This window comes from Musa acuminata, chromosome BXJ1-3 (genome assembly GCF_036884655.1).
Source record: "Musa acuminata AAA Group cultivar baxijiao chromosome BXJ1-3, Cavendish_Baxijiao_AAA, whole genome shotgun sequence".
Lineage (NCBI taxonomy): Eukaryota > Viridiplantae > Streptophyta > Magnoliopsida > Zingiberales > Musaceae > Musa > Musa acuminata.
The window spans coordinates 11620078-11635349 of NC_088329.1; the positions used below are offsets into that span (position 1 = coordinate 11620078).

At 41.2% G+C, this 15272-nt stretch overlaps 1 protein-coding gene across 1 annotated transcript in view; it reads right to left on the reverse strand.

Moving 5' to 3' along the window:
* Positions 1–148: 148 nt before the first annotated feature.
* Positions 149–15272, reverse strand: part of LOC135623097 (ATP-dependent helicase BRM-like) — a 34004-nt gene continuing 18880 nt past the window's right edge. The window contains exons 10-14 of the mRNA XM_065125644.1: positions 5769–6014; positions 4119–5696; positions 3507–4025; positions 2061–2312; positions 149–1068 (exon numbers count right to left, since the gene is read on the reverse strand). Of these exons, the coding sequence (XP_064981716.1) occupies positions 358–1068; positions 2061–2312; positions 3507–4025; positions 4119–5696; positions 5769–6014 (3306 nt within the window). The 3' untranslated portion in view covers positions 149–357. The remainder of the gene's footprint in view (positions 1069–2060; positions 2313–3506; positions 4026–4118; positions 5697–5768; positions 6015–15272) is intronic.

Consider the following 15272-nt stretch of genomic DNA (forward strand, 5'->3'; position numbering starts at 1 on the left):
TCAAAGGAAAAAAGCTCGGATCTGGTTCCATCTAACACTTCCATTCAAGCAATGCAAGCGAACGTCTCATCTCTCCACGCAAAAGCAGCAAAAACAAAAAAGATGACACAAATAGCACACACGGCATGGAGTAGCAGAAGCAGAGCAATTAAATAATACACTAGATTTTTCTTCAGCTGTAAGTCTACAACAACATCACAGCCACCACCACCACCCCCAGTGAAGCCTCAAAGGTGAGATGGGGAACCAAAAGGATGGTGAGAGAGGATGCTAATTCCTCTTGCACAAGAGACCACCGTAGCAAAGCATTGAATGCAGAATATACTAACAGGTGATGTAATATATACATCATGATACTCACATATGACTCGGCCGTCTTTTGCCGGTGTCTGTCCTCATTCTCTTTACAGGCTTCGCCCATTGTACATCTCCTATGCCATGACGGCCACCATCTCCATCACCAAGCTGCTGCATCTCACGGTGTGGCCAGACCGATGGATGCTTCGCCTGTCGAGCATGACGTGAATCTTTCCCAAATGATAAACTGGAACTTCTGTTCATCGTGGGCGATGGTGCAGAGGCCACACGTCCCGTACTGGGTGGAGACAGTGGGCCCATTCGACCAGGGTTGGATGGGGATGCAGAACCAGTTCTTTGCTTGACAGCAGATTTATCTCTTTCTTTCCTCTTCTTCTTGCAGATAACCAGATCACCCGGGTGCGTCAAAAACTGGGAACATTCAGGTGCCTGCTCCTTCAAGCTGCCAGAAACTGACCTTGACTCCTTCTGGTGCTTGGAAGAAGACGACTTGGTCCTCTCTTCGCCGCCCATAGGAATGGCCCTATGGGGTACGACCTTATCCCGGACGGTGACTGTCTCCAACTTGTTAGTTGGGCCTTGCTGCTTGGTTTTGCTGGAGGAAGGCAGCTTCTGAGGTTGCATCGTCACAGATCCCCCGGGACTAGAAAAGGTCACTGCATTCTTGGCTTCTCGAAAATCTGAATCTGGAAATGCAATCTTCATTATATGAAAGAACAGATCTCGAAGCTTCTCTGCTTCACTTCTCACCTGCATTAGACGAAGAAAACAGTCAAGAGCAATGTCCACCATGCCCCATGGTTCCCCGTAGATGAAAATTTTTACCAAGTTTAGGACGTTTTTATAAGAAATTTAAACATGTAGCTTCTGTGTCTCTGCTGTTCTGAAGTTTACAGATACCTAATATATACATATGAATATTCATCTGATAGCATATCCAGAGGTCAAATTATCATTTACATACTCATCAGGCTTCAAAAGAAATTGCGTGCATTTAACCACAAAACTTGTAACTGAAACTTCATATTGAAATAAGAAGAGGGCGAGACAAAAAAAAAAGATGGGCAGAAAGGGGCTAAGACACGATATCCTGCAACAAACAAACTGAACTGAAAAAGGTGTTTGTTCTTGCTTCAAAACGGGCAAAAATGCATGGAAATATTGCCGCCTATTATTCTATATTACTGCTTCATGGAAATATTTACTTGATTCAAGATCCTGATTCATTTAATACAGATAATGGCATAATGAAACCAATCAATTTTTTAACAATCGATTAGAGTAACATAACATATTTGACAATGATAAATCAGACAGTTTGAGAAGATGCAACATTTAAATATCAAAAATCATGTCTGAAGTGAATATTCGGAAGTAGAAACAACTGTTGCGGTATGCACTTTTCATTGGGCTTTATTGACCCTTTCTCTAATTATGTATTCAAGCAACATAAAAAGACCTTAAATTAGCATAGTTATGTTTGCCACTGACACCATAAAAAAAAAACGCTAAAAGAAAATTGACTTGAATTTCAATAAGCTAATAATGTTTTTCAACATATGCTAAAATAGAACACATACACGGCAGACAAGCTTATTTTTAGGTGACCAAAAGAAAGGCATCATGTATGTCAGGATAAGAAAAGTTCTGGAATGAAAGCATGCAATTGTTTTGCACAAATATAATCTGTTGGTATCGTAGAACAGGTATTTCAACTTAATAAGAATAGAAGGAAACAGTACCTCAGAAGAATAGTTGAAATGTCGAACTATATTTTTCAGCATCAACTGCACATCTGCTATAAAGTCTGTCACACCAGAGTACTCTAAGTTGTCCACACGCAATTCAATTATCTGAAGATCTAGGGTACCATGCACCACGAGAGGAATGGCCAAACTTGAGTTCGCATTTCTCCACCAATCATACAAAATTGGCACAATTTGATTACCATCTTTATTTATTCTCCTCTGCAGCTTGCTAATGACATTCTTGCACTACAAAAAAGTAGGACATTTTAGGCAAATGTTGAATTACACAGAACTTCAGTTTGTTTATTGATGTTACTAAAGATGGAAATAAATACAATGGTGATGATCCCCCACTGTTCCAATTTTTCAACATAGAAACTCTATATGCCCAACAGTCCATTTATGAACTAAGAAAAAAGATAGATATAAAAGACCAAGAACTATATAGTGTCAAAGGAAAAAAGAAATTGTAAATGCGATCACTAAACAACACCTTTAGCTGATTTGTCTATGAAGACAGCATGGTGCTACACAACAGGTTACCTGTTTCCACAAAATTATTCCTTTTTTAAAACTAGTAGTACTTAGAGAATGGTGCATCTGTGGAGGCACAACATAGAGTAATTCACAAAGCCATTGTTTAATACACAAAAACAAGTTCTGCTTGTAACTAATATCAAATTACTAATTGTATAATGGTCATCCCTTGAGTAGTACTACAGAATTAGTAAAGTGAATGAAAAGAATTGCATGAACTACTCCAAAAATAGTTCAGCAGTGGGCACAATTAATGGCATTCAATTGTTATAAAAGATTACTACAATTACAGTGGACAACTATCAAGCAAGTCATATTTTAGTCATAGGTGCATAAAATAATATGATAAATTATGCTAGTCAAGCACCATCACTCATCTATAAAACTTTTTCGCAACTAGGGATGGCAATTTGAAACCAAATCTGTAAGGCAGTTTTCCCATCTGGCCTGGTCAGGCCAGGTTTAACCAGCTTTTGCATGAGAGGTATGATTTTCAAAAACCCAACAGGACCAAGGAGCAGTATATCCCTGCCCCATCCCCACCCAACCAGCCCTAAGAAAAACCAGTTTTGACAATTTCACACGAGTAATTTAACTATCTTCTAAATATAACTAATACATGTGCTAATGACATGAAACTCATAGGCTATTAACAAGGTAGGATGGGCAAAAACCGATACTGCTGGTTTTCGTGTGGCCAAGGATGTTATTGTGCTTATTAACCAGACAGGAATAAGGCAATGTTTCTATACCCAGCCTGGTTTAATAAACACCCCACCCACCCTGATGCCATCCCTAATTGCAACTGCTGAAGAAAATGGAGTTCTTCCTTTCCATAATGAAGAAAGCATCAACAAGAATGGTATAGAACAATTAAACAACTATGATTCCAAAAATGCATACCTTTCTTTGTGTACTGTCGGACATTTTTACGCCCACAAAGGTTGGGCCACCAGAGCTGTTGGTCCTACCATTCCAACTTTCCCTAGAATGTTCATTACCATCTTCTGCAGACCCAGAAAAGTAACTTAACCTGCCAGACTTCTGCTGAGGTGAAATCTTTTTAGATGGGACATTATGTCTGTGCTTCAATGATGAGCTACCTGTCACATGCCTTTGCAAACCAACCTCAGCAAATGCTTTGAGCTTTTCAGTTCTGGCTGGCATGGCATATTCATGGTCAACCTGCAAGGGCAACCTTGAAGAATGGTGGGGGAAGATCCTCTCGCTGCTAGATTTTTCATCAGTTCTTTCAGAAAAACATCTTGGGCGCATACGCATGCTCCGTTTACGCTTTATTTTTGGTTGCAAAACCTGTTCATCCTCTCCGTCATCATGGTCATGAAGCCAACTACCTGATTGTTGCAGATCCATGTGGGAGTCACCTGATACTGCAATTTCACCTTCTTCTAGCTCATCAGCCTGAAAATTCCAGAGAAAATGATCAAACTCAATTTAAGAACATACAAGGCAAACAGTAATTTATTTTAAGCGCAAAATTTTACTTTAACACACCATCTTTTTTGAAGGAAGACCTGGTTTGGCATCTAAAGCAGAAAGTGATCCAAACTTTTGTGAAACCAATAAAGGAGTTTCGGGTTGTGGCAATCTACGACTTCCAGAAGATGATCCTGTGGAATCAGCTTCTTCAAATGCATGAACATTTTGGCCACCGTCCATTGTTTGCGAGAACTCATATGCACCATTATTATAATCCATTCCCTCCACTTCTTGATCCTTGTGGACTGGAAGCACATCATCGGCAACATTGAACTCTTCATCTTCGAATTCTCCAATTTCTCCCTCTTCTTCAAATGCATTCCTCTCCTCTGAGTCAATATCTGAATCCTCAGCATCTTCATCATCCAATTCCTGGTAGATAGGGATGTTTTTGGCAGTTGAACTCTTAGGGCGGCCCCTCCTCCTTTCAGTTTTACTAGGGGACAAACCAGAAAATATTGCACTTGGTTCCAGTTCAATATTGCCAGATAAGATGTTCTTTGAAGGCTTCTTTGATAAATTAGCAGCAACAGCTTCTACCTCACATGAACTAACTCGAAGCCATTTTGGGACTTCATTGTGTTTTACCATATCTGCAGTCCAATCAAGATCTTCATCCATTTGATCGAATAATTCAACTTCCTCTTCACTACGAGCAATCATACGATTCACTTCCTGCAAAGAAGGAACATCATGCACAGTTTCTTGATATCTCTCTTCATCATGAAGTAGCATCTCCAAAGTAATCCGTCTTTCCTCATGTGTTGTTCTTTGATCAAAACGACCAGCATTTATGACCTCATCAGCCATGTCCATCTTATATTGTTGGATATTGTTCCGTATAAGGCTCTCAATTGACCCAATATAGCGATCTTTACCAGCAAGATCATCCTCTGATTCTCCTGCCACTCCACTGCTCAATTCATCTTCTTTTTGATAGCTCGAGGTTTTATCAACAACAGCTTCCATGTATATGACTTTCACTTCTCTCTTTTGTCCAATTCGGTGAGCTCTTGCCACTGCCTGCTCTTCATTCTGGGGATTTGGATCTGGGTCATATATTACAACTGTATCTGCAGTCTGGAGATTTAGACCTCTTCCAGCAGCACGAATGCTAAGCAAAAAGATAAAACAATCAGAGTCAGGGCTGTTGAAATCCACGATTGCTGACTCTCGGTCCTCGAGGCTTGTTGTACCATCTATTCGTCTATAGACAAGTCTCCGCCATTGTAGGTATTCCTCTAATATATCAAGAAGTTTAGTCATGGTACTAAACAGAAGTACACGATGACCTGCTCTCTGAAGTTTTATGAGAATCCTATCAAGAATCCAAAGTTTCCCACATGATCTAACAATGAAGTCCTTGGAATAGTTACTAAAATAAGGATAGTTAAGCAAAGGATGATTACAAACTTTCCTCAACTCCATACATCTATTGTGAAGATTCTTGTACATTTTAACCTGGTACAGCGGATTCTTTTGAACTCGGCGCATCTCATCCTCAGGATCAACCCTGAGAGTACCAGTAGATTTAATCCAGTCATAAATGGCACCCTGGATAGCTGACATTCTGCATCTCAGAACAATGGAGACCTGAAAACATGCATGAAATAAATATCATATGATCTTGGAAAGAACTTACATATGGATTCACATTATACTTACCTTTCGAGGAAGTGAACCTTCGACATCCTCAACACGCCTTCTTAGCATGAAAGGTTCCAGAATCTGATGCAGCCGATGGATGATTATCACCTTCTTCTCAGTCTCAAGCCACTCATCTTCCTCCTGATTTTGTGGTGGACCATCTTTCTGAAAAGGCTTTGAGAACCAATCATGAAATGCCTTGCGATTATCAAAAACTTCTGGAAGAAGTAGATTTAAGAGGGACCAGAGCTCCTTAAGATCATTCTGCAGAATATGAACTCAACCGACAGGGGTCAGCAAATCTAAATTAAACCATCAGTAAAACTGTAACCAAATCAATCTTACTCAGATAATGCAAGCAATGATTATTTAAGTAACTTATTTTACATACACATATAGTAATTTCAATTGAAATGGGTTCCTATTTTGTGCATGGAAACAGTGAGCATAAAATTAAATTTAATCTCTATAGGGTCTCCATGTGGATCACCAAAGCAAGATTAGTCTACAACAAATCACTCAGTCAGCCAAGAGACTCGAAGATTTAGTATTTTTCAAGTCAGCCTACATCTTTCTCCAGTTATGACCAAGTAATCCAATTTATATAAACCTTTTCTGCACAGATAACACCACAAAAGAGTGTCAAATAGCACATAGTACAACGATAAGCAGATCAAGTGAGCTTGCAACTTGTTTTCCACATAGCTATGACCTCAGATGTGTAATCAAGTTATCAACACTCAAATTCCAATCTTCCACATTTCAGACATTGAACTACAGCTTATATTAAATAATAGCTTTTTAATGCGCACACAGAATCTTTTATTGAAAATTCTTAGCAAGCAGCCATTCAAGGTTTTGCAAGCTTATGGGGCTGTTTCATCGGTAGTTTAACTAATTAACATAAGAAAGATGGATGTAGAAATCTATATATGAGTAAAAGACGAGCAAGAATCTACTACAGTGTATCTACTACACTATCCTAAACCACTACACTTGCCACTGGTGCCATAACTTTAATTGTCAACATGTTCAATAAATTATCAATTCATGATGACATAAAGCAAGCAAAGACCACACTGTTCTCCACTAACGGATATTGCTTGCCCTTGATTTATCTATGGATATTGTCATACACAAAGCTCAATGGTGGAAAAGGATTCATGTTGCTGACCCTATATAGTTGAGACATTATGGCTTGTTGTCATTTTGCAAGCATGTTAATTTGGGACCAAGTTAAATTTTAACAGAAACAGACAGAAACACAAAACAATCTTCTAGACACAACAGGAACAGCAGGGCTTCTAAGCTAATCTGGTTTGGATCACTTCTATATCCAAGCCCAGAACATTTCCCTTCTATTCCTCATAAGAGACAACGTTTACCAAGCAATGACCAAAATTGAGTTTCCATGATTGCCTTTATGTGACGAACAGGAAACAGAGGGTTTCTTTATTTAACATAAGGGGACGCAAGTTGGGTGACATATGGGAGTTTAATGTATTCAGGCAAGCGAAGTATCTCTTGGATGATCAATATATTGAAATTCAACACTATTAAGTCCTATCTGCAGAATATGCAGTCTAAATGAACACAAAATCATGTGATCAAAGTGACTCCTGATTTGGATCTGATCAGATCATGTCGCATCATTCGATTCTTAATAAAATGATGGGATAAAACCTAATCGAGTTGATTTCAATTCCATAAACTCATTTAGCAACTTGCTCATCACCACTAAGCCTTCCAAACACTTTGATTTCAAATTCCAATCATCTCAAGAAAAAAAAAAGAACGGACTAACATAATGGATGGAGGCTGCAATTTTACATTAATCAATAATTCAAATTGAGCATGAGATGCAGCATTAATAACAAATTATGCTGACATTGTATCATCATTCGCATCTTGCATGAAAATATTGCACAGGACTAGTACCAACCCTACCTCAGCTTAAAGAATTTGACAAAGTGGAAGCTTATGTCAAGACAAATTGTTTTTAGGTTCGACTTTAGGAAGATTTTATATTGATCTGTAATTTGGCTTGACTAATGTTTAAGGAAGGAAGAATTTAGTAGGTGTTAGAATGAATTTTTGAATTCAATATAATAGAATAATAATATTTCTATCTAGCTGATTAAAGATGGGCTTGCTTGGAATCCTGATCAAGTGGCTTTGAGTTTCTTCAAGTCAATCTAAATTTAATTTTTGTATCTGAATATTTTATAACAATTCATAGTTACTTTAAGGGGTTACCATAGTATATGTTTTTGAAGTCCTATTTTGAGTTGTATTGATAGTCGGTAGTTGTAGTACAGGTAAATTCTACTTGCAAAAGTTGTTAAAACTATGTAGGTCAGTATCGGACTGATACTTCAAACTCATTAGCATACCAGTTTTGAAAACTGGATGTAATGATACAACGACAAGTGCCATCCGGTATCACTGAGAAAAATAATGAAAAAAATTGAAGTATCAATAATTACTGACCTATATGACACATTACAAGTCCTTCATCAGACAGGTAAATACCGGTTGTTAATGGTGTAGTTCCTTGGAAAATACTTAAAATTTTGTGGGATCACAAACTTCAAAATCCTGTCCCATCGTTAATAAAAGAGTTTAGTCAAAAATTATGGCATGAAAACCTACAAATAAAGAAAAATTATTATAGTTGATCTTGTGTTGTACTTGATGTTCATGAATGAATTTTGTTTCAACTGATGGCCAGCTCTCTCTATCTCTCTACCACTCTTGTTCTTTGTTCAATAAGCTCAAAATAAAACAGGTAGTTTTACCTTAACTAACCATCATAGTATTTTGTTTTATATTAAATCATTAGATTCTAAATCCCAATCCCTTCTTTGGCATTCCACATACCTACAGCTTTCTCAACAACTGTAAGAGCAACCTATTTACACACAAAGACCGTCGACTAGTGAGTCGGCCCAATTGGTTCTCCACCAAAAGCGCAGGTCCCTTCTGGTGAACCTTCCTGATTAGCTGGAGAGCAGGTGTGGCGGGCAAGATGCAGAAAGCTGTAGGAAGAGGCAATGAGCTAGGAGAGGCTCGTTCTTCGGGCGGTGAAGGTTGGTTCGAGAGCTAGGTGATCCCCTTTGCTAGGTAGCTTCCTAGTTACGCCTCCAAGCTACGTCAGTGACCTTGCACAATAGGCCTACGCCGGGGGTGTTCCGGCTCGACCCTTCCGATACTTAAGTTAGAAAAGCAAAGGCGAAGGAAGACAACAGAATCAGCAATGAACTAAGAGAGTAAAGAGTCTCTTCTGTTCGTCTACCCCGACTTGGCACAGGGCATGGCTTTTATACATGGGCACTAGGTGGAACGGACGGGCCTCCGTCGAGCTCCCCGTACCCGGCATGGTGGAAACATTTAATGCGGGCGGCTAGCTGGAAAGGCGTTCTTCGAAGCTTCGGATGGAGGTCTCAAAGGACATCACTTTTCCTACATTCCTGCAAGGTGACATGATCGTCATTGGCACCGTGGTGGTCGACGCGAAGCCCGTTTAAGGCAGGCTGTGCTTTCTTGCTGGGGCAACCTTTGTTCATATAGGTATTGACCTAAGGGACCAGTTTCTTTTTTCCTCCCTCTCTATCTTCGTTCTCCCCCTTCCGCACGAGAGTTCACTCTCTTATTTTCTGACCTCCCCCTTCTGCTTCGGGAGGTTTCCTTCACCGTTTTTGCCTTCCCCTTCCGCACGGGAGGTTGGGTTTTCTTTTGGGCCTGCCCCGTCTTTCGCTTCTGGGGGTAGGTACTCGACCGCCTAAGCGAGAGTGTAAGTCCACAATAGCGGGTGTTGGCTCGACTGTTGGGAAATCATGGGGGGCGACATCATATGCGCAGCGGAAGAACAAGAAAACAAAAATCCCCGATTCCCAAAAAGATGTTCATCGTCGTGCGAAGATTGGTGCGCAAAAATCCGCAAAACACAAAACTGCGTATAGAGATTGTGTTACCTAGGGAGATCGTATATCCCGGTTTCCTTGCAGATCCTTAGGAGAGGGTGAAGGAGGTCAAGCGTCCTCCTCTCTAGCGGTGATCCACACAGTAGGGTTGCGACGACGCTCCTCAAAACTCCAGGCCTACTCTGAGGTGGAGAGGGAGAGGAGAATAGGAAAGGCAAGCAAAGACTCTAGCCTATGAGGCTGTGAATCCCTCCTATTTATAGAGATCCCGTGTCAAACCCTAATGGGTCCTTCCCTAGTGGGTATTGGATCTACATCCAATAAGACAAGGGCTCCGTCGGATATCTCATATCCGAACCTCTACTCATCACAATGCCTACTATATGTGTGTGACCCTCTAGGCCCAATATCGAGCTGGCCGTGAGTCATACCTGTCAGAACTCCTTCTGACTGAGTGAATTATTATCTCTGTAATAATTCACTCGACTCATCGACTACGGACGTACTAGGCCACTATGCCGTAGTCCCCAGACGATACAGGGGAATCCAATCCATTGGACCTGTCTGTCCTCAGTTACCATGTACCTATAGTCCCTCATCCATCTAATATCCCAGAGACCGTATATCGAGCATGGTGCTGTCAGACCCATACGGTTTCTACTCGAGTCTCGCTCTAATCGGATTCTCCCGGAGAACTCTTTCTCTCTCAACCCGAATGACCCTGGCCAGGGATTTGTCTGAGCAAGAACACATAGGATATTCCTCTCATGACGCTGAGAGTGGATGATCCTCTGTCGACACTCAATAGCCCTCGTAAGGTCGACTACCACTCCCAATGACCAGCTGTACTAGATCTGGGAACAGCCAAACCTATGAGTCTGGTATCAAAGAGTGGAGCACTCATACAGGACATCCTTGGTGTCTCAAGTCTAAGGACCAGATACACCACTAGGACTACGGAATCGTTGTCTGACAATAAGGCATCATCAACCATCCAGCATTCCGTAAACGGATCAATCAGTGAACTCATTCTCCAATGAGCACCTGTACTGTATCCCTAGTGTCCCTACACGAGCAGCTATGAGACCAGCTGCATCCATCATATGGACGGATATACAGCACACCAGTCTATCCGGTTATCACGATGTCCTTCTCGAGTAACCTATGACCGGAATTATTTAAGATATGTGTTTAAAGGTGAATCGATCTCATTATCGTGATCTCATCACGATCCGATTCCCATTGCACAAATCCAAAGACATCACAATATATATATGCATTTATGCAATAGTTATAAAGTGATATACGCCAAAATATAATAAGCAAAAAGATTCTGTATCAAGTCACACGTGCCATCACTCACGTAATTGGCTTGCTGGGCACCTATGACTAACAATCTCCCACTTGACCTAAAGCCAATCACCTATGTGTCTGATCCCCATCAAACCCCTGTGACGCTCAAAGACAATCTGAGACAACGGCTTTGTCAGTGGATCTGCGATGTTATCTTCGGATGGAACTCTTTCCACTGCTATATCTCCTCGGGTCACGATCTCTCTGATAAGGTGGAACCTCCTCAGAACATGCTTAGATTTCTGATGAGACCTAGGTTCCTTCGCTTGAGCAATTGCCCCGTTGTTGTCGCAATATAGGGAGATCGGCTCCTCGCTATTCGGCACGACTCCCAAATCTGTGATGAACTTCTTCAACCAGACTCCCTCCTTTGTTGCATCTGATGCAGCAATGTACTCCGCCTCTGTGGTCGAGTCAGCAGTGGTATCTTGCTTAGAACTCTTCCAGCACACTGCTCCTCCATTTAAGGTGTACACATACCCTGAATTCGACTTGCTATCATCGACATCAGACTGAAAACTTGAGTCGGTGAAGCCTTCAACCTTAAGGCTATTACCTCCATATACAAATAAAAGATCCTTAGTCCTTCTCAAGTACTTAAGGATACACTTTACTACTTTCCAGTGCTCCAAGCCTGGATCCGCCTGATACCTGCTCGTGACACTCAGAGCATGCGCTATATCAGGCCTAGTACATAGCATGGCATACATGATAGACCCTATTGCTGAGGCATAAGGTATCATATTCAAGTTTGCCCTTTGGAATTTTCCATGCCAAACCTTTTGACAATGGTTTCTATGTACCTGGACTGGGACAAGCCAAGCATCCTCTTGGATCTATCTCTATAGATTCTAATCCCCAAGATATAGGATGCTTCCCCTAAGTCCTTTATGGAGAAGTGTCTAGATAACCAAGTCTTTACTGTGGATAGCATTCCTTCGTCATTCCCAATGATGAGGATGTCATCCACATATAACACCAAAAAGGTGATAGCGCTCCCACTTACCTTCCTGTATACACAAGGCTCATCTTCGTTCTTAACGAAGTCATAAGATCTGATTGACTCATCAAATCTTATGTTCCAACTTCGGGAAGCTTGCTTTAGTCCATAAATGTATTTAAGCAACCTACACACCTTATCCGGGCAGTTCTTGGACACGAATCCCTCAGGTTGCATCATATACACCTCCTCCTCGAGGTTCCCATTGAGGAATGCGGTTTTCACATCCATCTGCCAGATCTCATAATCATAGTGTGCTGCAATAGCCAATAGAATTCTGATGGATTTTAGCATTGCTACGGGTGAGAAGGTTTCGTCATAGTCAACACCTTGCCTTTGACGATACCCTTTAGCCACTAGCCTTGCTTTATAGGTCTCTACCTTTCCATCTACTCCGATCTTTTTCTTAAAGATCCACTTGCAACCGATGGGTACAATACCTTCGGGCGCATCAACTATGTTCCAAACCTTATTGGAGTACATAGAATCCATCTCAGAATTCATGGCTTCTTGCCACTTCCCGGAGTCTATACTCATAATAGCCTCCTCGTAGGTCTGAGGATCAATATCCTCAGCATCCTCTCCTCTAATATGTCCCACATATCTCTCAGGAGGATGAGATACTCTATCAGATCTGCATAAAGTTGAAACTTGTGTATTAGGTACCTGAACAGACTCGGGCTGTAGAGTGGTGCTTGAGCTTGGTTCTCTAACTTCGCTCAACTCTATCATTCTCCCACTGTCTCCGCCAAGAATGTGTTCCTTCTCAAGGAAAACTGCTCTCTTAGCTACAAAGACCTTTTTGTCCTCGAGATGATAGAAATAATACCCACAAGTTTCCTTGGGGTATCCCACAAATATGCATCGCTCTGTCCTTGATTCTAACTTATCGGGGTTGTGTCTTTTAACGTGGGCAGGGCAGCCCCAAATCTTAATAACCTTAAGATCAGGCTTCTTCCCTTTCCATATCTCATATGGTGTAGACACTACCGACTTAGTTGGAACTCTGTTCAGAAGGTAAGCTGCGGTTTCTAGGGCATATCCCCAGAATGAGATGGGTAGGTCAGCGAAACTTATCATGGACCGTACAATATCTAATAACGTACGATTTCTCCTTTCAGAGACACCATTAAGCTGAGGTGTGTAAGGAGGTATCCATTGGGATAATATCCCATGGTCCTTGAGGAACTGAGTAAACTCTGTACTTAAGTACTCACCTCCTCGATCTGATCGAAGAGTTTTGATACTCTTTCCAGTCTGGTTCTCCACCTCATTCTAATGATTTGTACTTCATTAAGTACACATATCCATACCTTGAGAAATCATCAGTAAATATAATGAAGTAGGAGTAACCTCCAATGGCATGAGTTGACATGGGTCCACATACATCACTATGTATGAGTTCCAACAACTCAGTGGCTCTCTCTCCAGTTCCACTAAATGGAGAGTTGGTCAATTTTCCACGAATGCAAGGCTCACAAGTTGCATAAGACATATAGTCGAATGGATCTAGATATCCATCATTTAGCAACTTTTGAATCCTTCTTTCATGGATGTGACCTAGCCTACAATGCCACAGGTATGCACTGTTCAACTCATCTCGTTTCCTTTTGGACACATTTACATTCATGATATGTGGAGTGGTGTCTAACATAAATAAACCATTATGCAATGTTCCTTTCGTGATGATCTTATCATCTAATAATATTGAACAACCATTGTTCTCAAAAACAAATTTATATCCACTAACTGTTAAACATGAAATGGAGATAATGTTTTTGATAATAGAAGGAACAAAATAACATGCATCTAATGCAATAAAAGCTCCACTAGGCAGATGTAGGGCGACCTCGCCAACAGCTAATACAGCAACTTTTGCTCCATTACCCATCTTGAGGTCCATCTCGCCTCTCTCTAGTCTCCTAGGCCTTGCCAGAACCTGCAACGAATTGCATATATGATAAGCACTACCGGTATCCAATACCCATGTGTTATCATAAGATTCTAACAAATGGAGACTGATCATGAATGTACCTGAAGCTTCATCAAGCTTTTGTTTCGCCCTTTTTGCAAGGTACTCTTTGCAGTTTCTCTTCCAATGCCCATCTTTACCACAGTAGAAGCACTGGCCTTTGTCCTTTGTTGGGTCTTTCTTAGCAACCTTTGCTTTACCTTGTTTTCACTTGCCCTTTCCCTTCTTAAGGGACCTTTCTGCTTTCCTTTTCTTTTTGGTCTCACCAGTGTAGAGAACTGGCTTCTCTTTCTTAATAGTACTCTCTACCTCCCTCAACATATTGAGGAGCTCTGGGAGAGTCACCTCAAGCTTGTTCATATTAAAATTCATTATGAACTGTGAAAAAGAATCTGGTAGGGACTGAAGCACAATATCCACACACAAGTTATCCTCTAGGACCATTCCTAGGCCTGTGAGTTTCTCTATCCACTCAATCAACTTTAGGACATGGTTCTGAACCGGTGTCCCCTCATTCATCCTAGCGCGGAAAAGGCTCTTGGATATCTCATATCGTTCAGTCCTTTCCTGTTCCTCAAACAATTTACGGACATGTAGGAGAATGGATCGGGCATCCATCTTTTCATGTTGTCTCTGTAACTCAGGAGTCATAGAGCCCAACATATAGCACTGAGCAAGAGTGGAGTCATCAATGTACTTCACGTAGCGAGCGATCTCATCCTCGTTTGCCCCTTCTTCGGGCGTAGGCATCACTGAATCAAGGACGTACACGATTTTCTCCGCTGTGAGAACAATTCTCAAGTTACGGAGCCAATCCGTATAATTTGGACCAGTGAGGCGATTGACATCAAGTATGTCACGTAAGGGATTTGAAAGCGACATTTTCTTAAAATAAAGATGCAGCAGAAATGAATAACATGCAGATTTTGCAAGAAATAAACTATCAAGATATAGACTTCTATCTAAATACGCTCCCACTATTTTACTAACGAGTCACGCGACACCCTCAACACGTGAAACGGAAGTCTCCGGCAGACTTCTAGTGGGGATCAAGATCCAATTAGGGTCTTAGTGTAACCTCGAGGGACTCGACCAATCACACTAAGCCTAAAAGGTAGGCAACTCTTGCCGATCACAACTCCTTGTGATTCCCGTCCTGTTCGGCCTCCGAATCACCATGGCCTCGAGGGACTCGACCAACCATGATGCTCGGTTAAGTCAACACCTTCGTTACAAGATGAGTCTGACTTGATGATATACCCTCGAGGGACTCG